We start from the raw sequence: 27,287 nt of genomic DNA on the forward strand, positions 1-27,287 counted from the left end.
TTTAGAATCTTGTAACTCAGTTACTAACTCAGTTACTTTTTGAAGAAGTAACTAGTAACTATAATTAATTACTTTTTCAAAGTAACTTGCACAAAACTGATGACAGTTCATCACATGTGAAACGTTATTTAGTGGCCACATCTGAATTTACATCTAAAACAGTGACTTTGTGTTGTCGTGATATGTCATCACAACTGTAATTCAAAAGGCAAAATTCAATGTGCATCTGTAAAGTCACATGTTTAATACGTGTGCCAACTGTAAACATTTAACACTCTGTTTCTTCTAAACAGGCCGATTCACGGCGATGCTGTGATTATGTAGTGAAAACAGACGGATTGCTGAAGCTGATTGGAAAACTGGTTGTAATTCATTTAGGCTGGCATGGTGGGGTCAGGTGGGTCTTACATGTGTTCAACACTTCAGAGTTTGAGAAATTCATGTCTCGCATGCATGTATCACATTAGCAGTGGATCTGTGATGCTGCCTGCAAAATGCTTGTTTTCATTTGTTGTTTAAAATATCATCAAAGAAGAAATGAATTACGAGTAAAATCTGTTTCACAGCATCAAAGTGTGCAAACAAAGTATATTTGTACTTTGAATTAATCTCCTGAACAAACAAAACAGTCTTACTAAATGAAACTACTGTATGAATTTAAGGAAACTGATTTCTTCATTGCTGCTCGTGAATGTCCGTCTATCCTTTCACGCCACGTTTACAGAAGCATATCCAAAGAACAAACAATCCACGTGTGCAAAATGATTTTTATTTGATCTTTTGCTCAGTCAAAAACACACTGAATATACAAGCAGTTAGACTGGATCTGATTGCAGCTATATTTCAAACTCATAAACAAACATTTATATAATAAATACTGTTTTTGCCCATGTGCTTAAATGTGATGGCCTTTTCTGTTGGAGCACATTTACAGTACACTATAAATAACTTTAAGAAATTAAGCACATTTCAGGCCGTGACTAAACAAAAAAATCAAACTGGTATAAATATAGGTTCATCAGCAATAACCAAACTCCAGTCTTGTTGTGCAAATATGTATAATTGCAACAACAGTTGCTTCAGGGATGATGAATGATGCAATTTGGCTAACTGACCGGGCACACCAACGTTTTGCATATGGTCACGAGCACCAATCGCCCTGCACTCACTCATGATTAACGTCATGGAAATGAAACTTCATATGTTCTGTGCACGCGCTCAGACCAAACTTAGAGTTTGCTAAACCGCAGCACAAAACCTCCTTCGCTCATTTTACTGTGATGCTATTCAAATATGATACTGTGTCAGCCAATCAAATATCTCCAAAGGTGTATTCAGTGTGTATCGCTCTCACTAGACGCCAAAAGTCAACGTGACCGTGAACACAAAGGGAGAGAAAACAGAGAATGGCTTTGCATATTAGTTTGTTTCAGGTGATCGCTCTCATTTCAGGACCAACCATCATGGCAGCTGGACAGTGTAGCGGTAAGACCACACACCTTTGGAGCCGACGTCACGAGTTTGATTCCCTCCCAGTATCCAGTAAGGGTCCTGGCTAAGCCCCCCCCCATGCCGAACAGCGCGGCTGCAGCTCGGACGTTTCACTGCATGTTGTACTCTTTGTGATTGTGACCAATAAAGCTCGTTTCTTCTTTCTTTGCTCCGTGTCCAACCCAACCTAAGCCTGCCATGTGTCTTCACCAACAGTGTGTATAAAAAAAACATCAGTTCTGTCTCTGATAGAAACACATCGCCATGTGGACGAGTGAAACTGACACAGGATCTGATGCTAAACCAAAAGGGAATCCATCCGTTTTCTATCGAGTTCTAGTTTTGACTTAAAGGCCTTCAAATGGGAACAGACGCAGATCACAGGCCCACTCGGTTTGTTTGTGAACCGAGTGAAGCGCTGCATTTAAAGGACATCAAATCGATCCATAGTCGATTATAAGGCCGTGTGTAAATATGTGTGATACTCGAGTGGGTTTAATCAAACTCACTACCCTAACAAAACACATCAACTGCTCCCAGTTTGAATCATAACTCTGTTCTTTCTAATTCTGATTGGACCAGAGAAAAGTGTCCAAGCTTCAGCAAACAGACAGACCCAGCAGAGCCACGGGCACAAAGAGCTTCCTGTTTCAAATCGGACATTTTAGAAGCAGCCAAATGAACTTTCTCTGGGAATTCATTGGTACGGTGAAAAACAGATGCAGGTGAGTCTCTCCTGTGGAGAAGCTAAACAGACTGTGTGTCAGAAAAGTGTTAGCTTCCATTAGTAATAATGACAGATGTGCCTTTACGCCCAGTGGTCTGCTCTGCTGGTATGCGGAAGTGATCGTAGGGGGTGGAGCCGGTGCTGGTGGAGGTGCAGTAGCCCCGGAGGCTCTCTGGGTCATACAGGTGCTCCAGAGTGTAGCCGGCCAGGGAATATGCTGGATGCTTGTCCAGGTAGGGCCGCGGGTGTGTATGGGAGGGATAGAGGGCCGGAGCTGGTGTTGGGGAGCCTGAGCATGCCCCTGCACGACCAAAAGGATGTAACTGCAAAGAAAGGGGGGGCAGTTCTGTCTGGAGGTAGTCTTTGGGCTTATGGAGACACTCTGAACCTGGACTGTTGAGCTTAGACTGAGGGGCGGGGCTAGGCGTGGGGCTGATCACCTGACTTAAACCTCGACACAACATGGTCTGTAAAGGCAGAGGCCCTTGAGTGTACTCGGGTGTAAAGCACGACCCAGGGCCCTTGGGCAGTCCGTTTGCTGGCCCCAGTGAGGCCTCGGGTGCGGGGCCTTTGCGTAACTGCAGGCAACTTTCTTCTTCCTTGATCATCTGCTGCGTGGCTCGGATCAACGTCTCGATCTTGCTGGGCTCCTGTGGACTGCAGCGATAGCGGTCGGCTCGGTAGCGGTCCCCTGAGTCACTGGCTGAGCCTCCGTCTGGTGAGCTGACCACGCTATCCTCATCCCAGCCCCTGCCTGCAAAGGGAAGCAGTGACAGCAGAGGAAGCATGAATAAGAATTTGTAAGCTTAAGGTTGCTCCTTTCTTCCACTGAGATCTCTGCCAGTCATCAGCTGTAGTCCTGCATCAAACACCAAAACTATTCAGACCCATGACAGTCATGTGACTATCCACTCAGCACACACAGGAGCATCACGCCCCGTGGATCCTGGCTGAAGACACGTGTACTCATGGCTTTACTGCAGATGACCTGTGATCATACAGTGGGGCAAAAAAGTATTTAGTCAGCCACCGATTGTGCAAGTTCCCCCACCTAAAATGATGACAGAGGTCAGTAATTTGCACCAGAGGTACACTTCAACTGTGAGAGACAGAATGTGAAAAAAAAATCCATGAATTCACATGGTAGGATTTGTAAAGAATTTATTCGTAAATCAGGGTGGAAAATAAGTATTTGGTCACCTCAAACAAGGAAAATCTCTGGCTCTCACAGACCTGTAACGTCTTCTGTAAGAAGCTTTTCTGTCCCCCACTCGTTACCTGTATGAATGGCACCTGTTTGAACTCATCATCTGTATAAAAGACACCTGTCCACAGCCTCAAACAGTCAGACTCCAAACTCCGCCATGGCCAAGACCAAAGAGCTTTCGAAGGACACCAGGAAAAGTATTGTAGACCTGCACCAGACTGGGAAGAGTGAATCTACAATAGGCAAGCAGCTTGGTGTGAAAAAATCAACTGTGGGAGCAATCATCAGAAAATGGAAGACATACAAGACCACTGATAATCTCCCTCCATCTGGGGCTCCACGCAAGATCTCATCCCGTGGGGTCAAAATGATCATGAGAACGGTGAGCAAAGATCCCAGAACCACACGGGGGGACCTGGTGAATGACCTGCAGAGAGCTGGGACCAAAGTAACAAAGGTCACCATCAGTAACACACTACAACGGCAGGGAATCAAATCCCGCAGTGCCAGACGTGTTCCGCTGCTGAAGCCAGTGCATGTCCAGGCCCGTCTGAAGTTTGCCAGAGAGCACATGGATGATACAGCAGAGGATTGGGAGAATGTCATGTGGTCAGATGAAACCAAAGTAGAACTTTTTGGTATAAACTCAACTCGTCGTGTTTGGAGGAAGAAGAATACTGAGTTGCATCCCAAGAACACCATACCTACTGTGAAGCATGGGGGTGGAAACATCATGCTATGGGGCTGTTTTTCTGCCAAGGGGACAGGACGACTGATCCGTGTTAAGGACAGAATGAATGGGGCCATGTATCGTGAGAGTTTGAGCCAAAACCTCCTTCCATCAGTGAGAACTTTGAAGATGAAACGAGGCTGGGTCTTCCAACATGACAATGATCCAAAACACACCGCCCGGGCAACAAAGGAGTGGCTCCGTAAGAAGCATTTGAAAGTCCTGGAGTGGCCTAGCCAGTCTCCAGACCTCAACCCCATAGAAAATCTGTGGCGGGAGTTGAAAGTCCGTGTTGCTCGGCGACAGCCCCAAAACATCACTGCTCTCGAGAAGATCTGCATGGAGGAATGGGCCAAAATACCAGCTACTGTGTGTGCAAACCTGGTAAAGACCTATAGTAAACGTTTGACCTCTGTTATTGCCAACAAAGGTTATGTTACAAAGTACTGAGTTGTATTTTTGTTATTGACCAAATACTTATTTTCCACCCTGATTTACGAATAAATTCTTTACAAATCCTACCATGTGGATTCATGGATTTTTTTTTCACATTCTGTCTCTCACAGTTGAAGTGTACCTCTGGTGCAAATTACTGACCTCTGTCATCATTTTAAGTGGGGGAACTTGCACAATCGGTGGCTGACTAAATACTTTTTTGCCCCACTGTATATGTGAGGCTCTGTCGTCACCATCATCACTCAGTCCCTATGCTCTTCCCCTCACTAAGAACACCTATACCCTGCTACACCTGTAGCTCTGTTGCTGCCCACGTGACCCCAGCTGGTGTTAGCCAACACTGCTCAGCTGACCACACAGCTCCTGTCTGGATCTGCTGTGCAGTTTTTGTTTTGCTGTTTGGTACAAGAACCAAACCGAGATGAAGAACAAATACTCTGTTTACCTCTGTCCTCAGAACTGCACTCTCTCTTCACTACAAGGACAATGTGAGCCCAGTTTTGTGCAGGACTGTCCACATGAGGAGATCACTGCCTGAGTCCAAAGCTTGTGCGTTTTGTCGCCAGCTCTGGAGCTTAACTCTGCAAAAACATGTCACATGTGTGAAGACAGTGTTGAGGTGTACTGATCAAATTATTCTCCCCACAGCTAACTGGGCTGACCACGCTGAATCCTTCTATGGGTTTGCTGAGCGGAGCATGTGAGGGCTCTGGCCAGCTACACCCTGAGTTAGCTGCTCACCACGATGGCACTGACATACTGGACACTGGCCTGGAGATGGAGTTTTGGAGTGAGCAGGTAAGCAGACAAGACACAATCTCTCTCTCTTTTTGCCAAGCAGCAGAGAAGCTGCAGGTGGAGCAGCCTTACATATGCTATCACGCATGTTGAAGCTGTAAATACAGGTGTCCTCAGCCAGTACCCAAAGGGCATGATGTCCCACACTGCATGTGCTGTACCTCGTTAGGGAAAGCAGCAGCCAAGGGGTGCAAATGCACTTCATTAACTGATCATCAGAAAGTGTGTGCGTGTGTGTGCGTGTGCGTGTGTGTGTGTGCGTGTGTGTGTGTGTGTGTGCGTGTGTGCATGTGCGTGTGTGTGTGTGTGTGCGTGTGTGTGTGTGTGTGTGCGTGCGTGTGTGTGTGTGCGCGTGTGTGTGCGTGTGTGTGTGTGTGTGTGCGTGTGTGTGCGTGTGTGCGTGTGTGTGCGTGTGTGTGCGTGTGTGTGCGTGTGTGTGCGTGTGTGCGTGTGTGTGTGTGTGCGTGTGTGTGCGTGTGTGCGTGTGTGCGTGTGTGTGTGTGCGTGTGTGTGTGTGCGTGTGTGCGTGTGTGTGTGCGTGTGTGTGTGTGTGTGTGTGTGTCAAGAAATTACAAAAAAACCGAGAAGTCCACCTGAACTCCATCTGAGCCTCAGTTTGCATGTCAGGACAGCATAGTTAGAAAAGGCCTGAACCAGTATGGCTTATTAACAAATACACGTCAGTGTGGCTGTATCTGCTTTGGAGAGATGAGACTAAAGCTGAGACGTCTGGTCACAACATGTAGAAAACCAAACAGAAAGTTCATTGTGCTAAAGCTGTGCAGATTTAAACAGCCACAGCTCCATGAGAGAAAAGGCCTCACCGTGGTGGGTGTGCACAGCTGTGATGTGTGGCACGCTGCCGTCGTAGTCTTCGTAGCTCTCCAGCGAGCTCTTGCTCAGCGGTATGATGGAGCGGGCGGTGTCCCACCACGTCTCCCTGCCTGGTGGAGGAGGTCCTAGAAAATATCGGCCTGCCTCGCACCGACCCCGCTCACAGCTCTGACCCTGACCGTGGATGTGGCTGGTGATCTGGTCTTCAGACATGTTGTAGCAAAGTGTACGAGGATCAGAGAATTGCCTGTAAACACAGGAGGCATCCACGCCTTCAGTCTGCTCCAGCAGTCGAGGGGAGGCCGAGTCTGTGAGCGGACTGCTGCCCCACGGACTGTCCTGGCCGGATTCGGAACGCTCTATCTGGAAGCTGGAATACTGTGAGGGTGAGAGGAGGAAGAAAGGGATGATCCAAAGACTGTGACTGCTGATTCTGGATGTTCAGCTACAGCACTTTGATCCAGAACAGGGAGACTGATCCACTGTTTTCATCATTCAAATGAACATGCAGCGTATTTGTGTATGAATACGCTGCATGTGCTGTCATCATGTTATTACACTATGATGAGGTACAGTCGTCAGCTCTGTATGTAAATATATATACAAAGTCTTTTTTCACAGCAAGTAGTTTAAAAAAGCAGTCTTCATTCATGTTCCTGTGTTCTCCACAGTGTTACAGACGCACTGAAACTGTCACTTGGTGTTCGCTCTCTCTGCATTAGAGTATCACTTCCTGTTCCTGCTCAAACGCAGTGGTGTTTCTGAGTAGCTTATCTTAGGGTGACCAACCGTCCTCTTTTCCCCGGACATGTCCTCTTTTTACGTTCTGTCTGGGGCGTCCGGGAGGAATTTCGAGATTGATAAAAATGTCCGGGTTTTCCTATATTCCGACAGAGGACCCATGTGTGTGACGTCATCCCCAAACTTGCTTTGTGAGCGCTTGTTCTGCGCTCACAGACAGGAAGGACAGTGCACAGCAACGCGCCTAATGATGTTTAAAAGATCCCAAAGCGCACGTCCTTCTTTCAGACGAACTTACCGACCATAGCTGGACATGGCCACGGGCCGATGTTTTTTTTTTTTTATAACGGTATAAACAATGAAAGGTGGTGGATTGGCCAGATGCTGGCCGATGTGTAAAAATAACTCAGTTGTTTGGTGGTGCTCCTTCAATCATGAAACTGATCAATGATCAGCTGATCTCTTGTTTGTTTATCGCCGACTTTGCGCCAGAAAGAGGAAACCAGCAGATGTCACTTTAAACAACAGCAGCAGTTTAAGCTTGATCAGCTGTTGTTAGAATTTATTTAATATTAATTTCTAGTATCAGCTGATGTTTTAGGTGACATGAATGAGTTGAAGTTATGAACTGTTTCTGAGAGACAAATAACACCAGGATCCTTTTCTACGTAGCTGACAGCTGGTAACTGTGCAGGGGCGGGTCTAGCAAAGTTTTGTCAGGGGGCAGATAGGGCATTACCAGGGAGAGGGGGGCACAAAGAAATACTTTTCTTTTTTATTCACATTTAAAATGTCTCACTTTTAATAAATAATTATCTGAATCTTACAGCCAAAGTTTTTATCTGATGTAAAATGTATAGAAATCATACATATACCAACAAGACTGTACATCACTGTCACAACAGCGTTTCATTCAAAGGGTTTATGGCTTTTCCTATAATACCTGGTGGGTCGGTCTCTAGTCAAAATGCCCGGGCCGATTTTATGTTTCTTTAAGTAAGTTCTTCATGACTGAGCCAAATGTCCTCTTTTTTGGAAATCAAAATATGGTCACCCTAGCTTATCTGCTTAGTAATTTAATTAAAAACTGTTAGATACATTCTTTTTTCACAGTATAATCTTCACATGCTTCATCCGAAGCACACTCTCTGTGTACTCACTACCTAATTTATAGCCAAAGTATTCACTCACTGTCTCTGTAGTGTTTCGCTAGCTTAGCTTAGCTCGTAGCCGACTCGCTAGCACCATGGCTACTTCACCTGTTCCTCCTGCACTTTCCTGCTCATTGTGACAGATGTTTAGTTACTCCCTGGCCTCCTTTAGCAGTAATGATACCTGCAACAAATGTAGGCCAGGATTACTGAATTGGAGACTCGGCTTCGCACCCTTCATTCACCCGTAGCTAGCCAGGCCCCTGTAGCTGGTGCAGCCGAAGATAGCATAGGTCCCGCTAGCTGTTCCCCGGCAGACCCCAAGCAGCTGGGGAAAGAGGGCGGCTGGGTCACGGTGAGGAGGAAGCATAGTCCTAAACAGAAGCCCCAGGTACACCACCAACCTGTTCATATGTCTAACCGTTTTTCCCCACTCGGCGACACACCCGCCGGGGGTCAAACTCTGGTAATTGGTGATTCTGTTCTCAGACATGTGAAGCTAGAGACACCGGCAACCATAGTCAATTGTCTTCCAGGGGCCAGAGCAGGCGACATTGAGGGAAATTTAAAACTGCTGGCTAAGGGTAAACGTAAATTCAGTAAAATCATAATTCACGTCGGCAGTAATGACACCCGGTTACGCCAATCGGAGGTCACTAAAATCAATATTGAATCGGTAATTGAATAGATAATTGGCAAACCTTCTGAAGGAAACCTGGTCTTGTTATGAGAGACGGCATCCATCCCACTTTGGATGGAGCAGCTCTCATTTCTAGAAATATGGACAAATTTATTAAACCCCCCAAAATATGAGTATCCAGAGTTGGGACCAGGAAGCAGAGTTGCAGTCTTACATGCCTCTCTGCAGCTTCTCTCCTCCTGCTACCCCCCCAAAAACCCATCTCCATAGAGACTGTGTCAGCTCCCAAACAGACAAAAAACAAACTAAAAACCAGCAACAAACAACTTAAACATAAACAATTACAAAGAAAGAACAATACAGTATCCACATCTGAACCAAAGAGTAGAACAGTGAAATATGGATTATTGAATATTAGGTCTCTCTCCTCCAAGTCTCTGTTAGTACATGACTTAATAATTGATCAACAAATCGATTTACTCTGCCTTACAGAAACCTGGTTGCAGCAGGATGATTATGTTAGTTTAAATGAATCAACACCCCCGAGTCATTCTAACTACCAGAAATCTCGAAGCACAGGCCGAGGGGGAGGTGTGGCAGCAATTTTTCACACCAGCCTATTAATTAATGAAAGACCAAGACAGACTTTTAATTCATTTGAAAGCCTGATGCTTAGCCTCGTCCACCCCAGCTGTGAAACTCAGAAACCAGTCTTACTTGTTATCATCTATCGTCCACCTGGGCCTTACACAGAGTTTCTGTCTGATTTCTCAGACTTTATATCTGATTTAGTTCTGAGCTCAGATAAAATAATTATTGTGGGTGACTTTAACATCCATGTAGATGCTAAAAATGACAGCCTCAACATGGCATTTAATCTGTTATTAGACTCAATTGGTTTCTCTCAAAATGTAAAAGAACCCACCCACCACTTTAATCACACTCTAGATCTTGTTTTAACATATGGCATAGAACCTGAACATTTAACAGTGTTTCCTGAAAACCCTCTCCTGTCTGATCATTTCCTGATAACATTTACATTTACAATAATTGATTACACAGCGGTGGAGAGTAGACTTTATCACAGTAGATGTCTTTCTGAAAGCGCTGTAACTCAGTTTAAGAATATAATCCACCCACTGTTATCATCTTCAATGCCCTGTACCAACATAGAGCAGAGCAGCTATCTGAACGCTGCTCCAACAGAGGTCGATCATCTTGTTAATAATTTCACCTCCTCACTACGTACGACTCTGGATACTGTAGCTCCTGTGAAAACTAAGGTCTCTAATCAGAAGTACCTGACTCCGTGGTATAATTCTCAAACATGTACCCTAAAGCAGATGACTCGTAATCTGGAGAGGAAATGGCGTGTCACAAATTTAGAGGATCATCATTTAGCCTGGAGAAATAGTTTGCTGCTTTATAAGAAAGCCCTCCGCAAAGCCAGAACATCTTACTATTCATCACTGATTGAAGAAAATAAGAACAACCCCAGGTTTCTCTTCAGCACTGTAGCCAGGCTGACAAAAAGTCAGAGCTCTGTTGAGCCAACCATCCCTTTAACGTTAACTAGTAATGACTTCATGAACTTCTTCACAAATAAAATTCTTATCATTAGAGAAAAAATTACCAATAATCATCCCACAGATGTAATATTATCTACAGCTACTCTTAGTACCATTGATGTTAAGTTAGACTCTTTTTCTCTAATTGATCTTTCTGAGTTAACTTCAATAATTACTTCCTCCAAACCATCAACGTGTCTTTTAGACCCCATTCCTACAAAACTGCTCAAAGAAGTCCTGCCATTAATTAATTCTTCGATCTTAAATATGATCAACCTATCTCTAATAATCAGCTATGTACCACAGGCCTTCAAGCTGGCTGTAGTTAAACCTTTACTCAAAAAGCATCTCTAGACCCAGCAGTCTTAGCTAATTATAGGCCAATCTCCAACCTTCCTTTCATATCAAACATCCTTGAAAGAGTAGTTGTCAAACAGCTAACAGATCATCTGCAGAGGAATGGTTTATTTGAAGAGTTTCAGTCAGGTTTCAGAGCTCATCACAGCACAGAAACAGCTTTAGTGAAGGTTACAAATGATCTTCTTATGGCCTCTGACAGTGGACTCATCTCTGTGCTTGTCCTGCTAGACCTCAGTGCAGCGTTCGATACTGTCGACCATAATATCCTATTAGAGCGATTAGAACATGCTGTAGGTATTACAGGTACTGTGCTGCAGGGGTTTGTATCATATCTATCTAATAGACTCCAGTTTGTGCATGTAAATGGAGAGTCCTCTTCACACACTGAGGTTAATTATGGAGTTCCACAGGGTTCAGTGCTAGGACCAATTCTGTTTACATTATACATGCTTCCCTTAGGCAGCATCATTAGAAGACATAGCATACATTTACACTGCTATGCAGATGACACCCAGCTCTATCTGTCCATGAAGCCAGATAACACACACCAATTAGTTAAACTGCAGGAATGTCTTAAAGACATAAAGACCTGGATGGCCGCTAACTTTCTGCTTCTTAATTCAGATAAAACTGAGGTTATTGTACTCGGCCCTGAAAAGCTTAGAAATATGGTATCTAACCAGATTCTTACTCTGGATGGCATTACCTTGGCCTCCAGTAACGCTGTGAGGAACCTTGGAGTCATTTTGACCAGGACATGTCCTTCAACGCACATATTAAACAAATATGTAAGACTGCTTTCTTCCATTTGTGCAACATCTCTAAAGTTAGAAATATCCTGTCTCAGAGTGACGCTGAAAAACTAGTTCATGCATTTATTACTTCCAGGCTGGACGACTGTAATTCATTATTATCAGGAAGTCCTAAAAACTCCCTGAAAAGTCTTCAGCTAATCCAAAATGCTGCAGCAAGAGTCCTGACAGGGACTAGAAAGAGAGAGCAGATTTCTCCTGTTTTGGCTTCCCTTCTTTGGCTTAAATAATCAGGCCCCATCTTATCTTAATGACCTTGTAGTACCATATCACCCTATTAGAGCACTTCGCTCTCGCTCTGCAGGCCTACTTGTTGTTCCTAGAGTATTTAAAAGTAGAATGGGAGGCAGAGCCTTCAGTTTTCAGGCCCCTCTTCTGTGGAACCAGCTTCCAGTTTGGATTCAGGAGACAGACACTATCTCTACTTTAGAGCAGGGCGATATGGCCAAAAATATTTATCACGATATATATTTGAAAATTTGCGATAACGATATAACCGACGATATAATTGATGCGAGACAAAATACAACTCCACAACATTACTAGCGCAAAAAGACAACCTTCCATTTATTTTCACTTAAACAAGAAGCTGGTTTTTATGTACATTAAAGCTTTATAAAAATGTAACAGTGCAAATGCAAATTCCTTGCTGAAAGTTTAACCAAAAGGCATTTCCAGTAGAAATGGGCTGACATATCCTGAGCATAACCATGTATAATATCCACTGAAGTTAAAAAGAGGTGCTTTGCAAACTGCAGTGTGCAGTACGCATTTTTCGGACCATAAGGTGCACGGGATTATAAGGCACATTAAGCGAAACAAAGCAGTCAGATAAATCAAACTTTATTAAACTCATTCTTCTTGCTTCCTCCACTTCTGTACCATTGATTCATTAATGTTGAATTCTCTGGCAGCTGCTCTATTCCCATGTTGTTGCAGTATATTAATGACTAACCTCGTATTGTGGATGGATTATCTCAGTTGTTCTCCTGACTGAAGTTTGGTCCATTTACAGCATCCTGCCATGCGATTGCATTTGTCTCTAACCATGAAGAACCTTCACGTTAACTTTTATAAGTGGAAAAGTGTTAGTGTTCATCCTCCAGCTTCACTGTTTATGTTATGCTAACATAGCTGTGTTGCTAGCGATCACGTAGCACATCATTATATACCAGCTAGCCCAACTTCAGTAACCCTACAAACGTCACTGCTGTTTAGTTTCCTGTCTTCATTTATGTTGGAACTGATAGCAGAGCTGTACGTTTGATTTTTTTCAGAAATCTCTCAGTCAGAACATGCTATATCATGCTTAGGTAACTAGCGAAACTAGTGAGCTAACTTCCGCTAACTTCATGCTAACTTCTAACTCCGTTAAATGTAATAAATTTTGTTTTCATGGATGCCTGGAAGTTAAACTTTATAGTTACACCTGGTAAAGCAGCAATGCTGATCGTTTTATTAAAGATGAAAGAATTTAGACAGTTTTTAACTCTAAGTGATGCTGCAGTGTTGTTTGACCTGAAGCATACGGAGTTTAGGACCCAGATTACTCCCAGATTTAAGAGCATCTTAGTCCGACAAATACGACAATAACAACGGCCGCTTGCATGTTCTGCAAAAAAATGTGCTTTGTTGTGTATCTGACGGACAAACACCAAACCAGTTCCACATCACTGAAGTTGCACCATTTTTACAAACCAATTCTGGTTCATCTGTTTCACTCAACAATCGGCCATGTGCGTATGAAAACAAAGGCACTGCGCATGCGCGTTTTACTCCCATTCTATCGCGATATTTCATTTTCCTATCGTTGCCTAACATTATACCGGTATTACCGTGAACGGTATAATATGGCCCAGCCCTACTCTACTTTCAAGATTAGGCTTCAAACTTTCCTTTTTGCTAAAGCATATAGTTAGGGCTGGACCAGGTGACCCTGAATCCTCCCTTAGTTATGCTGCAATAGACGTAGGCTGCCGGGGATTCCCATGATGCATTGAGTTTTTCCTTTCCAGTCACCTTTCTCACTCACTATGTATTAACAGACCTCTCTGCATTGAATCATATCTGTTATTAACCTCTGTCTCTCTTCCACAGCATGTCTTTATCCTGTCTTCCTTCTCTCACCCCAACCAATCACAGCAGATGGCCCCGCCCCTCCCTGAGCCTGGTTCTGCCGGAGGTTTCTTCCTGTTAAAAGGGAGTTTTTCCTTCCCACTGTCGCCAAAGTGCTTGCTCATAGGGGCTCATATGATTGTTGGGTTTTTCTCTGTATCTATTATTGTAGGATCTACTGTACAATATAAAGCGCCTTGAGACGACTGTTGTTGTGATTTGGCGCTGTGTAAATAAAATTGAATTGAATTGAATAGCACAGACGTGTGTGTGCAGACATTCATCTGAAACGTTCTGCATCAACTGTTTGGGAACTACAGACATTTTTTAATGCTAGTTCCCTATATTACAGGTTTGAAAGTAACCTTACATCTTTTTAAATGTAAGATTTATTTTTAATACTGAAATGAAAATCATGTGCCGTCTGCCTGAGGTCTCAGAAACACAAAAACAGAGTCCCCACGTTTGGATTTATTTTCTAATCCACACAGCATGAACTCAACTATATACTCTATATTCATATACTCACATTAGTAAGCGCTGCTGAAGGATTACAGCACAGGTGTCCAACTCCAGGCCTCGAGGGCCGGTGTCCTGCAGGTTTTAGATGTGTCCTTGATCCAACACAGCTGATTCAAATGGCTGAATGACCTCCTCAACATGTCCTGAAGTTCTCCAGATGCCTGGTAATGAACTAATCATGTGATTCAGGTGTGTTGACCCAGGGGGAGATCTAAAACCTGCAGGACACCGGCCCTCGAGGCCTGGAGTTCGACACCCCTGGCTCACTGTGTCATTAAACTTGATAAAGCCAAAGCCGACTCCATACTGATCATGACTGACTATATTTGGTAGTTTCTCTTAGATTGACAGCCCTCGGTGGACTGACTAATTCAGTACAGATCTAAGAAGGAGACCTGTATATTTACACAGGTTATCCATATGGAAACAGACTCTTCAGAAAGTTTATTGCTAAGGTCTGGAAGAAGACCCAAACTGGTTAGTGAAGCTGTCTCAGCTATCCAGGGATGAATGTGTTCCTTCCTGGTCACTAGTTTGAGAGAAGAAACCAGTTCTTGAAACCACGATCATGAACTCTGTGAATGATGAACTGGAGTAATGGTTCAGTCCAGTGAGGCTTTCTCTGATGTCTGCCACTACAATTTATAATCCAAGCACCAGAAGAAGAAAAAGAAGAGGTGGAAAAAAAGTGTCTGACAAAATAAAGACATAATAAATCATTTTTTCATTTAAATCTAAAACTCAGTCCGGGTCTAACAATGCCTGCTGCTATTGGTGCACACTGTCTCCTTCAGCAAGGAGCACAGCTGCAGCGTTGCTCCCACGTCCCAACCAGGCAACAGTGCAGTAACGTGTTCATACCTCAGTCTCAGAGACCTGCACTCACCTGTGTATATGGCGAGAGCCTGGCTTTGCTCTTGGGCCGTGATGCTCGGCTCTTGGCAGTTCTGCAGTTGTCTGTGAGGCCGCTCGTGCAGGGAAACGAGGCCTTGGATGTGGCCTGGTCCAGAGAAAGCTGGAGGCCTTTATATTCTGTCTCCCTAAAGACACACAAGCAGAAAAGCCCAGAGGTACAGTGCATAGATGTGGAGAGCTTCCAGTCTCATGTAAAGACTATTTATTAAAGAAGACGATGAGCTGCATTTTCTCTGGGTGCAAAAAGTCAATAACATCTGTTTAGCAGTTAGAGTGTGATGAGTGCTGAGAGACCGGGCGATGTGTGTGGGTGGTGCTGAAAGGACGGGAGCTGCTTGTGTTACCAGAGGGATCCACTGAGCCGTCCAATTGAATACACCGACAGATTAAAGGTTACATCTCGCTCAATCAGACCCGTAGGACAAACTTGGACGTCCCACTGCGGGGAAATGGGAATTGATTTCTTGCTAAAGTGTTCTCAACATGGATGATGAATGGATTTCGAGACAACAGAAAACCTCTACACAGTTTATTTGAGACAAACAGTGATCTCTCTTCTGTCTCAGTCTCTGTAAACACCGCTCAGACACACAGGCTGTGGCTCGCTTACATTTGGAGAATCCTAAAATAAGAGGAGCATAAGCAGCGGCTCTGCCGGGGCATCCCAGAGAAATCCCACATTTGATGTTTTCCCAGCTGTAGTGCACTGTAGTGCATTTCATGTGAACGTGTTCCTGTGGTTCTTTATACAGAATGGTTTAAAGACTGAAACACCCAGCAGAGCTGCTGTGGAAGTCACATGAGTGAAATGTGGTCGCATGCGTTTGCTGCAGACATTTAAAGAATTGCTAAATTACTGTCAAGTGGAGGTATTAGGTGTAGAGGTCATCAGAGCTAAACACACAGTGGGAGTTCACATGCAGGTGAAGTATCCCATCACCTCTGCTATCAGTGGCTGTGTGGCCAAAGCTATGGGGCAAACCAGCTCTGCTGCTGATAGCAACACTCCACAAAAGCCTGCGCTCTCCTTATCTCTGCCTTTTGTCGTGGAAAACTCAGACCGAGCGAGAGGACCACGCGGCTTCTTCTCCATCATCACTACATAAGAAAATATATTAAGAGGAGAAGAAATGAGCCTTATGAGGCTTCGATCCCTTTACAGCAAGCTGGGGCCGTAAATGCTCATCATCTTTACAAGATATCAATTAAAAGGCCGTAAACAGAAGCCGTTAGGGCTGCGATGCAGGACGTGCAGCAAACATGTGTCAAGCTGTTCTTTGCTTGTAAATGCAGTAAGTCATGCTGCTTAATGGAGGCTTTTTATGGGCCTTATTCATTCATTTAGGCTCTTGTACATCTGTGAAATACACACATCGGGGCAGTAAATAATAAATAAGTTTAGTTACTGACAGAGAGAGCGGCTGATGTCGGCACTGATCGGCTTCATTCTGTTTGAAAGAACAAGCATTTGACTGTTTTTATGGCCTGATGGTCCCAGCATGGTCAGCTCCTTTCTTTACACACCGCCAGACTGACTGTGCAGGTAACAGCCAACAAAGGACTCAGACTCTGACATCACCAGCATATCTACTGATAACACAGGAATGTCTCTGTCATCAGAACTAGGGAAAAACCCAGTTATTGGTTTCTGAAAGAAATCCTGATCGTTTGTTTCAAAGGAACAACAATAATAATAAAAGGAAAAAGGACAAACTTTAGTTAGACGGCCTGATGCTGAAAACAAGGCTTTAACAGAGTTCCAGTTAACCTCCAGTGAGTAGCTGCTGTTTGCACAGCATCTCAGGACCAATACTATGTTATCAAAGCACAGACAGCAGACCTGCCCTGGACACTCAGAGACACTCAGAGACACTCAGAGACACACCTGCTGCTTCACACCACCTGCATGGGAAACACTGATGTGTTCTGCACTTCAGCCTCAGTAATTCATACACAGCACTGATTGGACCTGGGCTTGATCGCAGCGCTGTGGCTCAGATGGGCTCTGAGATTATTCTTGTTCACAATATACAGAATCACCAGACGTGTCCAAATCAACCCCGTCCTGTTCAAAATATGACTGGTAGGACTGGTCGTAGGCAGACGTGCTGTAGCCTTGTGTCCTTTACAGGCAAAGAGCAGAGACATGAGCACCTGCAGCGCTGCAACCTCCAGTTCTTGGTTTCTACATTAGAATTTCAGCAGCCTTCACTGTGTCTTTATCAGCGTTGCTTTGAGTTGGTGCTGAATAAAGATGTATGTGTGTTCATCAGTGTGAAACCTGAGGCTGTTAACTGGCAACTGTCAAACATCATCACATTTAAGTCTATGTTAGTGTAACAAATGACCTTTTACAGGGAGTAATTAAGTAATGTAATGGATTACTTCAAAATAATGAGTAATATTCTTTGAGTAAGAAGCCCAACACTGGTGAGAGCAGACTGGGTGGAATTACAGAGGTTTATACTGGTTTCTCAGGAGAGCCACCAGCACAGACGTCCTCAGCAGAGACTGAGCAGGAGAGAGCTCACACATACTCAGCTCATCTGCTTTGTGTTTCCTGATGTGTGCTGAGTGCTGTTAGCAGCTAAACACTAAGTAAAGAGGTGAATGAGAGGAACATCAGCTGTTCTCTGTCCTTCTCTCAGGCACTAAGATTTCACAGTGGGTTCATGGAGCCTCCTAAACTGTGCACTGTAACCATGTAGTGCATCTGTTCATGGGGCTACCGTGCAGTTAACGTGCAGTTAACGTGCACTGTCACTTTCATTAGTTCCTCTGATTGTTTTAAAAGTCAATTCAGATATTGCAGCAATTTAAGACTCTGCATGTCAACATGTCAGCGTCTCCACGGACACACATTAAATACACCTGCTGCGACACCTGTGACTGTTCTCACTCAGTCACTTTATAGTCATTATATGTATACATACATATATCATTATTATTATTAATATAATCATATATTAGTCAATTGTCTTCCAGCGGTCAGAGCAGCGACACTGAAGGAAAACTGCTGTTTCTTCTTCACTCACTGTGTTCACAGACCTCTGCTCAATCATACTTGTTATTAATCTCTTATTAGTCTCATCTGACCGTTTTTATTTGTCTGCATCGGTGTAGATGAGTGCCTTTGCTTCTGACAGAACAAATGTGCGTTCATCTGCGTGACGCTGCAGTCCTCCCGACTGACTGACGGTGTAACACTGTGTTCTTGCTGTCAGTCTTACGACCACGAAAGTGATTCTTCTTCTTCTACTAATTCATGAGCATCATAGTCATTAAATACGTGCTGCTAACCCCGTTAGCTTTGTCTTCTGCATAGATCAAAATGCAGACTGTAACCAGCTGAGCGATAAATATCCTGCCATCTGTATCAGACAAAGAGCTTTCCCTTAGATCTATTCCTCATGCTGCATGCCAGCTTCATCACCGGATGATACTGAGTGATTTTTCATGTGATCTTTGGGAAGTGAATGGCAACATCAGATATAGCCTTAATTGTTCAAAATCTCGTTTGTCTCCAACAAATCTTCTGAGTGTCAGTCTGACCTTTGACCCGTGTCTCACAGAGGAAACTGAGTGTGTAGGAGCTGCAACAGAGACTCACGTGAGAACATAGTTGACGCTGACAATGCAGTGAGGTCTGGATGAGCGGCTGTTGTGGACAATGGTTGCATAACTCTGAACCCACACCCAGCCGCCATGCTTGGCCAAGAAACGGTAGTACTTTGTAGTGACCTGACCTTTGACCAGCACTGAAACACCGAGAAAACAACAGGTCAGAGAAACATCCCAACAAATTACAGCACAGGGTGGAATCACACCAAGATCATGCTGGAACTACAAAATGTGTTTATTTAGTTTTGTATTGTTTGGTGCTCTCATTAGTCTAAATGAACAACAAATGTATTTATGGAATATCTGTTCATTATACTGTAACACTGTTACAGTACACACTGTGTGTGTGTGTGTGTGTGTGTGTGTGTGTGTGTGTGTGTGTGTGTGTGTGTGTGTGTGTGTGTGTGTGTGTGCGTGTGTGTGTGTGCGTGTGCAAGATGGTAAAACAAACCTAACTCACACAAATGATGAGCACAGCGCAGGTGGAAGCAGTCACAGCTGTGGACGTGATGATACAGAGTTTTCTCGATTAGATCCTGAGGCTCATAGCCCGTCAGCTCTGCAACCCTGGAACACACACAGACACACACACACAGTTACATCTCATCATTTGCAGAGACTTACTCTAAATACAACAACTTTTGTTTCCTTTTTTTACCCCAAACTTCAAACTTTACTATGAAACGTAAGAATGTTCACTATGTAAACAGATTGATGTCCCCACAGCATTACTAACACAAGTACTGCTGACACACACACACACACACTATCAAGTATAAATCAGGCTTCCATACGGTGGCCCTACGAGGTCAGATGCACTGCAACCAAAGGAAACAGCAGCAAATAGAAAAAACAAACATACAGGAAGTAAAAAAAGTGACAATGGAAGTTGAATAAAGGACAAGTGAACAACTGCAGATGGCACTGAGACGCTGCAAGAAGAGGAACGTTTGTGTTGTGATGAAGAAACACATCACGTGACTCCTGTAAATAAATGTTTACTATCCGTCACTTCTGCACAGACTGGCTCCAGTAACTCGTTTCTCTTGTGTTTTATGTGCTTTTGCAGCATTTTTATTATATGCTGGTGTTTTCTTTGATCGTACTTCCTGTATTTCTACAGGCCCTCACACAAAACGTGTATCAAGCAAATACCAAAAACCAATGCTGTGATTGAGTATTTCCCCTTCCTGGTTTCTGTTTCGCATATCTGAGATCCTACAGTTTAACATGAAGATTTCATTTGTTAAAGGAAAACGGTTATCCAACCCTACCTGGTCCTGTGTGGAAAAAGTAATTGCCCTCCTCGTTAAATCATTCATTAACTGTGATCAACCCCATTTATTGGAAAGTTTAGATCATTTTGCGGAGCTGGATTACTCCCACACATGTGTGACAACACAGAAAGCTGAGGTCTAAGGAAACAAAGCCAGTGACATCTTTGAGTCTGAAAGGCGCCACAAAGCCAGCTTTGTAGCTCCAATGAAAGACGCTGAGAGTCGTATCCACATGTGGAGAAAACTGGGAACAACTGTGGAACTTCCCAGAAGTGTCTGGCCAACCAAACATCCGTGACTCCAGGAGGTCACAACGAACCCAGAGCAACATCTAAAGAAGAGCAGGCCTCACTTCCCTCAGTTATTGGCATCCGTGGGAGAGCTGTACGGCAAACTCTGTGCTGACCAACAACACAAACACTCCACAAAGACATTCTGATGGTCCCCAAGACTTTGGGGAAAACAATACAAAAGGTCTGAGTCCCCATACATGTGGTACAACACAGCATGTCAGGAAAAGAACATCATACCCACAGTTACACATGGTGCTCTTTGTCCTAATTGATGGAACCATAAATTGTGCTCTATGTAAGAACATCCTGCTGTCAGTCAAGCTCAGGCACACAACGATCACTCACGGCCACGTCACTCAAAAGAAACCAAACGTACGCTCTGGCCTCGCTTTAACATCTCAGGCGGGTCATTCGTGCTTGAAAACAATTCTGTAAAAGCTAAGAGATCAGGAAAGGGCCAATCTACGCACACGCCTCTGTCCTGTGAGCAGCAGCTGCAGACGGTGAGCGGACATACCGTGAGTCGAGGAAGATGAGCTTCATGTCCAGACTGGCTCTGAACATGAACATGTTGCTGTGCAGTTTGATCTCAGTGATGGCGCTGGGCGGCAGCGAATGGCCGACAGCCACCAGCCCGATGTTCTGATAGCAGCCGTCAAACGGAGACATGTCGAGGCTGTACTGTCGAATCTTCAGGTAGCCGCTGCAGTGGATCACCTGGGCCAAGCGGACACAGCAGGTAACAACATCAGTCACGCAGGAGGGTACGTTTGATGAGCTGAGGCCCAGACCTGATGTCAGGGTTGTGCTCTTTCACTTTGAACCCGTGTTTCAGTCTGTTAGACTTTCCTGTGAGACGAGAACACTGGACAGAGGTCAACATGACGTGGATGCTGTTGCTGCCACAGCAGCACGCTGCAGTCAGTACGACTTGCTGGCCAGCAGACGTGTTACGCTGCAACTCTCGACCCATATTTATACATAAAAAAGGAAATCCTGACAACCCCGGTGCACATGGAGACGACTGCACACAGTTTGAGCTGTAGCTCTGAGTAAGTCAGCCGCTTCAGCGCGGCGGTTACTGCAGGGTTGGACCGTCCTGGGATACGTGGTGGTTTATCTTCCAGAGCTATACGTACATATATGCATGTCATTGTCCTTCACTGAACACTTGTGTGCTCCTAAAAACTGCACGTCTGTTTGACCTCGAGTGTGAGTGCACATCATTTCCTCTCATCTCTGAAAGTTTGATTTTGTGTGGCTGATGAGGGCAGCGTGTGTTCAGACCACTCTGTTACCTTGTAGCCTCCACAGGTAAGACCAGCATTTCTTTTAGCAAGGACGCACTTCATTCTGAGAAAGAAGGAGCGCTCCATCTCATATTCTGCAGAGACATAAAAACTCACATGAGCTGTGCTGCATAGTGATGCCGTACACAGAAGCACACGTGTAGATGGCTGATTACCTTGGACAAAGTGGGAGTGGTAAGGCTGGTGCGCTGTGAGGACAGCTATCATTTCATCGTGGTCTGCTGGGTGGATGTACTCGTAGATGCTGTTTCCTGTCAACTCTACCTGTTGAAATGAACATTCAGCTCACAGCTATGACATATCAGGCCTGGAGGCAGCGACCACATCGGGTGTGTCAGACCAACCTGTGACAGGCCCAAGTGCACTGACGCTGTTTCTGATATGTACATGATTTTCCCATCAGGAGCAACCACAAAAATGAAGCCATCTAACGTCTGGAAGAAACGGTACAGGGTAGAAAAGGCGTTATTGCACAGGTACAAAGCTGCTTCTCTTTTTAGTTGCATCTGTGTTATCATCTGTTTCTGTGTATCTGCACATTTTAGGGCCAATTACGACGGTGGAGTCAGACTGTTTCCCTTCTTTGATGGAACTTGGCTGTGGCTGCATTCAGCTCCGTGCCTTTGCTGTCTGTGCTGTGCAGATTTGACTTGTTAGAGACAAAGACGGCTTCATGCACGAGGAGAACATGGCCTCCTTGCACTCTGGAAAAAGAAATTCTGCATATGTTTTTGCTCCGGTCTGTGTTAGCAGGCTCGTTAGCTCGTTTGGTTTGCCTGAACCTAACGTGACATGTTCCCGGGATTAAACTGGAGACTAGCGTGCCTGGAAACCTACACGTGGTTATTAAAACCTCAGCATCATGAAGTCCCTCCAGCTCAAACTCATGCAGCGTAATGAGAATCGATGTACCTGTTGACTCTGTGTTCAAATGTTTTTAAAACTATTGATTCTGCTGTGTGGTCATGATGGAAGCTGCCTTTGGAAAACCCTTCCCTGTTTCCTTATGTTACTGTTAGATTTTCCAGTATTTTCTGCATTAGATGCTGCTCAGCTGTTCACCTAAAAACGTATGGAACAAAGAGGAAACACTGCACGCGTGTCAGGAATAACTACTATTGCTGCTGTGCTGGTTCTCATGTGTAGGCCCAGCACTGTTCAAGTGTTTCCTCCGTTGTCATGATGACTGATCGAGGCTAGCTAACCTCTGCTTCGTTCAGCCTGCAGCCGGCACACAGCCCGGCTCCATTGTGCTGCGGCTGATGCGAGAGGCTGCAGGCTCTGTGCGTGACCACGAATGTGTTCAGCTCATTTCACACTGAAAGCACAAGAATGAAGGCAGCAGGAGGCATGTGGCAGCAGCTACCAAACCTTCAACAAAGCTGCATTGCCAGGCTGAACAATGATGATAATAAAGTGCACATGCAGTTGCCTTTTAAGCACCAGTACTGATAGCAGTGAGTACCTGTAAGAGATGGGAGCCTAGTTCCTGGCTGAGCCCATCCAGAGAGCTGCTGCGGCTAACGTGCCCCCAGGACTCCCCCAGGCCTGCGGATCAACCAAAACAGGTAAGTGTAAAAAACCGCGTAGTTTGTTCTTTGTTCCAGATAAATAACACAACTCATCACAGTCTTAGTACGAGTGGTTTGGGAACACTGACAACAACCAAATCTGCGCCCTATAAACGGCTTTTCCATGATCGTCCTGTAGCTCCGATCAACAGCGAGCAGGGTCTGACAATACAAGATATATCCGGACAAACAGGAGTCTTTACTTCCATAAGTGAACTGCTAATTCTGCGGAAAGCGAAGGCATCTCTGGAATTAAACGGGACTCCAAATGTTCCTTAAATCTGCCCAGTTTAAAGTCAGTGTGAAGTCTGGAGTTTGTTGCCCGCAGCGCTAAAAATACAGCGAAGCCAAAAATAAGTGAAGAATCGGGAAAATACTTCCACGAGCCCCTCAAACGCGGACAGAAGCGCGCAGACAGAAGCGCGCAGGGCCCGGCGAGCCCAGCTGCGGCAGCGGGGCGCGTTTACACGCAAAGCCCGCTCTGCAGAGCAAACAGACGGCGTGCAGCGACCGGAGCCGCTTCACGTTTGCGTGACTACACACAATCAAATAAACCCAGTGCACAGACCGAAATATCAACTTCCACGGAAACTCAATAAAAACACTGAGATGATTTACGGCGTTCAGCAAAAACAATCACGCGGAGGGACGCCGCTGCAGGCCCGAACCCACGAACCGTGACCCAGAGATCAGGATATTTTGTATTATTATAATTGTCCCTCTCACGCGCTAGCTTTTTACATTTCACCTTAAAAAACAAACAAACAGATTTATCGGCAACAATACAAATATTTACCGTCTATATATAAATACACGAACAGCTGCTTGTTTTATACACGATCTATATTTAACATAAATATATTATATTAAATATATTATATTATATAAATATATTATATATATTTAACATAAATATATATATAATATATTATAAATATATTATATATATTTATAATATATTATATATATATTTATAATATATTTAACATAAATATATATATAATATATTTATAATATATTATATATATATTTATGTTAAATATATTATATATATATTTAACATAAATATATATAATATATTATAAATATATTATATATATTTAACATAAATATATATATAATATATTATAAATATATTATATATATATTTATGTTAAATATATTATATTATATAAATGTATTATAAATATATATATATATTTATATAATATATTTATGTTAAATATCCATCCATCCGCTTCCGCTTATCCTTTTCAGGGGCACTGGAGCCTATCCCAGCTGTCATAGGGCGAGAGGCAGGGTACACCCTGGACAGGTCGCCAGTCTGTCGCAGGGCCAACACACAGGGACAGACAACCATTCGCACTCTCACATTCACACCTAGTGGCAATTTGGATTATCCAATTAACCTATCCCCACAAGCTGCATGTCTTTGGACGGTGGGAGGAAGCCGGAGTACCCGGAGGGAACCCACGCAAACACGGGGAGAACATGCAGACTCCACACAGAAAGACCCCGGCCTGATGGTGGAATTGAACTCAGGACCTTCTTGCTGTGCGGCAACAGTGCTAACCACCGTGCCACCGTGCTGCCCTATGTTAAATATATTATATATAAATATATTATATATATTTAACATAAATATATTATATAAATATATATATATTTATATAATATATTTATGTTAAATATATTATATATATTTATGTTAAATAAATATATATATAATATTTAAATAATTATATATATTTATTTAACATAAATATATTATATATGTTAAATATATATAATATTTAAATAAAAATCGAGTAAAGACATAATTACATTAAAAATATATTATTATAATACATTTAAAAATATGAGCGTCTCACACTGGTGACATTAAGAACGTAAAATAATAATTTCATGTTGAACAGTTAAACAGAGACAAACTTTATGAGCACAGTTTGGTTGCACTGCATGAAGCTTTAATGTGAAATCAGCCAATTAGTGCCGAGTACACAAACTGGAATAATGAAATCTTCAGCAGGAATGTTTTAAAAATCTAATGAATAATATTTGGACACTGAGCCACGCGCTGACGAGGCGGTTAGAAAAAAGCAGGAACATTTTTCCCGTCATGCTTTTCTTTATTTGACGCGTTTTTGAAGCTCATACACGAGCTAATTAAATGGAAACAGTAAAAACACGAGTTCATTTCCTCAATATGGAGACACGCAGACATCCTCCACGCGTGCAGGATGGGGGTGACTGTGCCACACGGTTATTCATGTGCGGTGCGTGTGGCCTTAGAAAAACTGAGACTCTGGAAGGAGGACAACTCTGGCTCTGCTATACTGTGGCGACCTTTTTATGCCACGGTCTGGTCCACGGGGTCCACGGTAGTTCTGCGTGATGCCTCTATGTTGATTCATTCATTCGTGTTCTTCCAGGTGACAGAGTCCCACGGACTCACTGATGGAGCTCATCTGCTGGTGTCTTCATAACCATCAGACCTGAAGCAGACTGAGGAGCAGGACCAGCGTGTTCGTCACTGTCATCAAACGGAAGTGACGGATGTGTTTTATGACGTTCTTCCGTCCAGCTGAGCTTTTGCATCGATTAGATATTTTCCCTTGAATCTGGACCTTCATAGAGTCACGGTTACCGACAGTCCTGAACTACATCACTGTCTGTGTTTTTGCTTTGAATACATCCCACGACCGTCCCGCTTTCCACAGTGATTCTGCTCATATTTATATTCAATAAAGATCCATTTCCAGCGAATGCGTGATCGTGGAAGCAGTTTGAAGCAAAGTCCAGTTGGACGTTATTTTGCATTATGTGAAACCAGTGCCTCCCAGTTTGTAACAAACCGACGGTGGTCATGTTCCAATCAGCTCCATCCACACCGGCCACTGATGTCTGCCAGGCCCGACAGGGACCCCACGGAGACCCCACAATCTCGATTTCGTTTCCACTAAATTCTATTTTTCTTGATCAGAATATTAAAAAGTCAGCAGCATCAGAATTCCTGAAAAATCAAAGCGCCAAGAATATATATAGAAACACGCGAGTAAAAGCCTGGAGGCCGTGTTTATTTCACCACAGCGATCTGTGCAGAGCTGTTAGATAAAGCAGGATATTTACTCACAGGAAAAAGCTCCACTGTGCTGTGGAATGTAACGTTTGCTTTCTGAACAGATTTAAAAAGTAAAGTTTAATTTAAAAATATTAGAAATGTAAATATTAAATAAAAACACACGCACGGAGAAAGTGTGCTTCTTGTTATTGTTAAACGTTCACGGACCAAACAGAATAAAGAGACACTCGTGTCGTTAACAAATCCACGCAACTGTTTTAAACACAAGTTGTATTGATCGTGCTGTGATTATTATTAGTATGATTCTCTTCATCAGTATTTAAGGGCAGCGCACCCACCTTCGGGGAAGACCACTCTCATCTTCAGGTAGCTCGTTGTGAGCCGGATGATCGAGGCTTTGTCCAGCTGGGAGGTGATGGCGGAGGGCAGCGGCAGCAGTTTGGCCAGTTCATAAAACTCACTGTTTTCCTTCTCCCGGCGCGTCCGGGCCGCGTTTTTCGACTTCTCCTTCATGTTTCTGCGTCAGCGCCGATCCACGCTCATAGCAAAGCAGACGTCTCCCTCCGCGCGGCCTAAACGTCACAGCTGCAGCTGGCGCGTGCACTCCCGCCCATACCTCCAGGTGCTTCGGGGCTGACGTGGACGGGTCCCGGTTACTCCTGGCCGCGTGAGGCTCAAAGCTGGAAGCTCAGACGCATCACACTGAGACCTCGGACCGCCGCACACAGAAGGCCCTGCAAGGGTCAAAATAATAATGAAAAACAATTTATTTTATTCACAGGCGCGATCAGTCTGCGTGTAACAGCTCCACGAGTGGCTAGAACACTGACAGCTGTTCCTGCTCACCTCACTTTCTAACCTGTTGGTTTTCACACGGTCTCCAAGAAGCTCCGCACGCGCGCATCCTCCATCCCGTGTGATTTTCTGGTGGCGCATCCACAGCCTGCTCTGTGCCGCGGGCACGAAGGCCTGCTGCTATTGGACGACTGCTCGCATACCTATTGGTTAGTCTATGTACCGAGGCCTCCAGGAGGAAGGAGATTGGCTACTGAACACATTCACCTCT

The 27,287-nt window shown here is 44.1% G+C and overlaps 1 protein-coding gene across 1 annotated transcript; it reads right to left on the minus strand.

The window, feature by feature from the left end:
- Positions 1 to 2,265: 2,265 nt before the first annotated feature.
- On the minus strand, positions 2,266 to 26,734 carry sim1a (SIM bHLH transcription factor 1a). The gene is made up of 11 exons (XM_085364965.1): positions 26,560 to 26,734; positions 23,034 to 23,116; positions 21,913 to 22,002; positions 21,724 to 21,832; positions 21,557 to 21,642; positions 20,776 to 20,975; positions 19,149 to 19,255; positions 18,678 to 18,825; positions 15,039 to 15,192; positions 6,234 to 6,621; positions 2,266 to 2,972 (listed from the first exon to the last, which is right to left on the minus strand). Exons 1-11 carry the CDS (start codon positions 26,732 to 26,734, stop codon positions 2,266 to 2,268), a joined length of 2,247 nt encoding a protein of 748 aa, XP_085221091.1.
- Positions 26,735 to 27,287: the final 553 nt, after the last annotated feature.

The sequence above is a fragment of the Diplotaxodon limnothrissa genome, linkage group LG11, assembly GCF_057381915.1.
Source record: "Diplotaxodon limnothrissa isolate DT_005_m linkage group LG11, D_limnothrissa_male_GT1.1, whole genome shotgun sequence".
NCBI lineage: Eukaryota > Metazoa > Chordata > Actinopteri > Cichliformes > Cichlidae > Diplotaxodon > Diplotaxodon limnothrissa.

Coding starts and splice junctions, on each gene's coding strand:
- sim1a (XM_085364965.1), bottom strand. CDS start 26,734: ATGAAGGAGAAGTCGAAAAACGCGGCCCGGACGCGCCGGGAGAAGGAA. Junction 23,117..26,559: donor GAGAGTGGTCTTCCCCGAAG/GTGGGTGCGCTG, acceptor GTTGATCCGCAG/GCCTGGGGGAGTCCTGGGGG. Junction 6,622..15,038: donor GGCTCTCGCCATATACACAG/GTGAGTGCAGGT, acceptor TCACCCTCACAG/TATTCCAGCTTCCAGATAGA.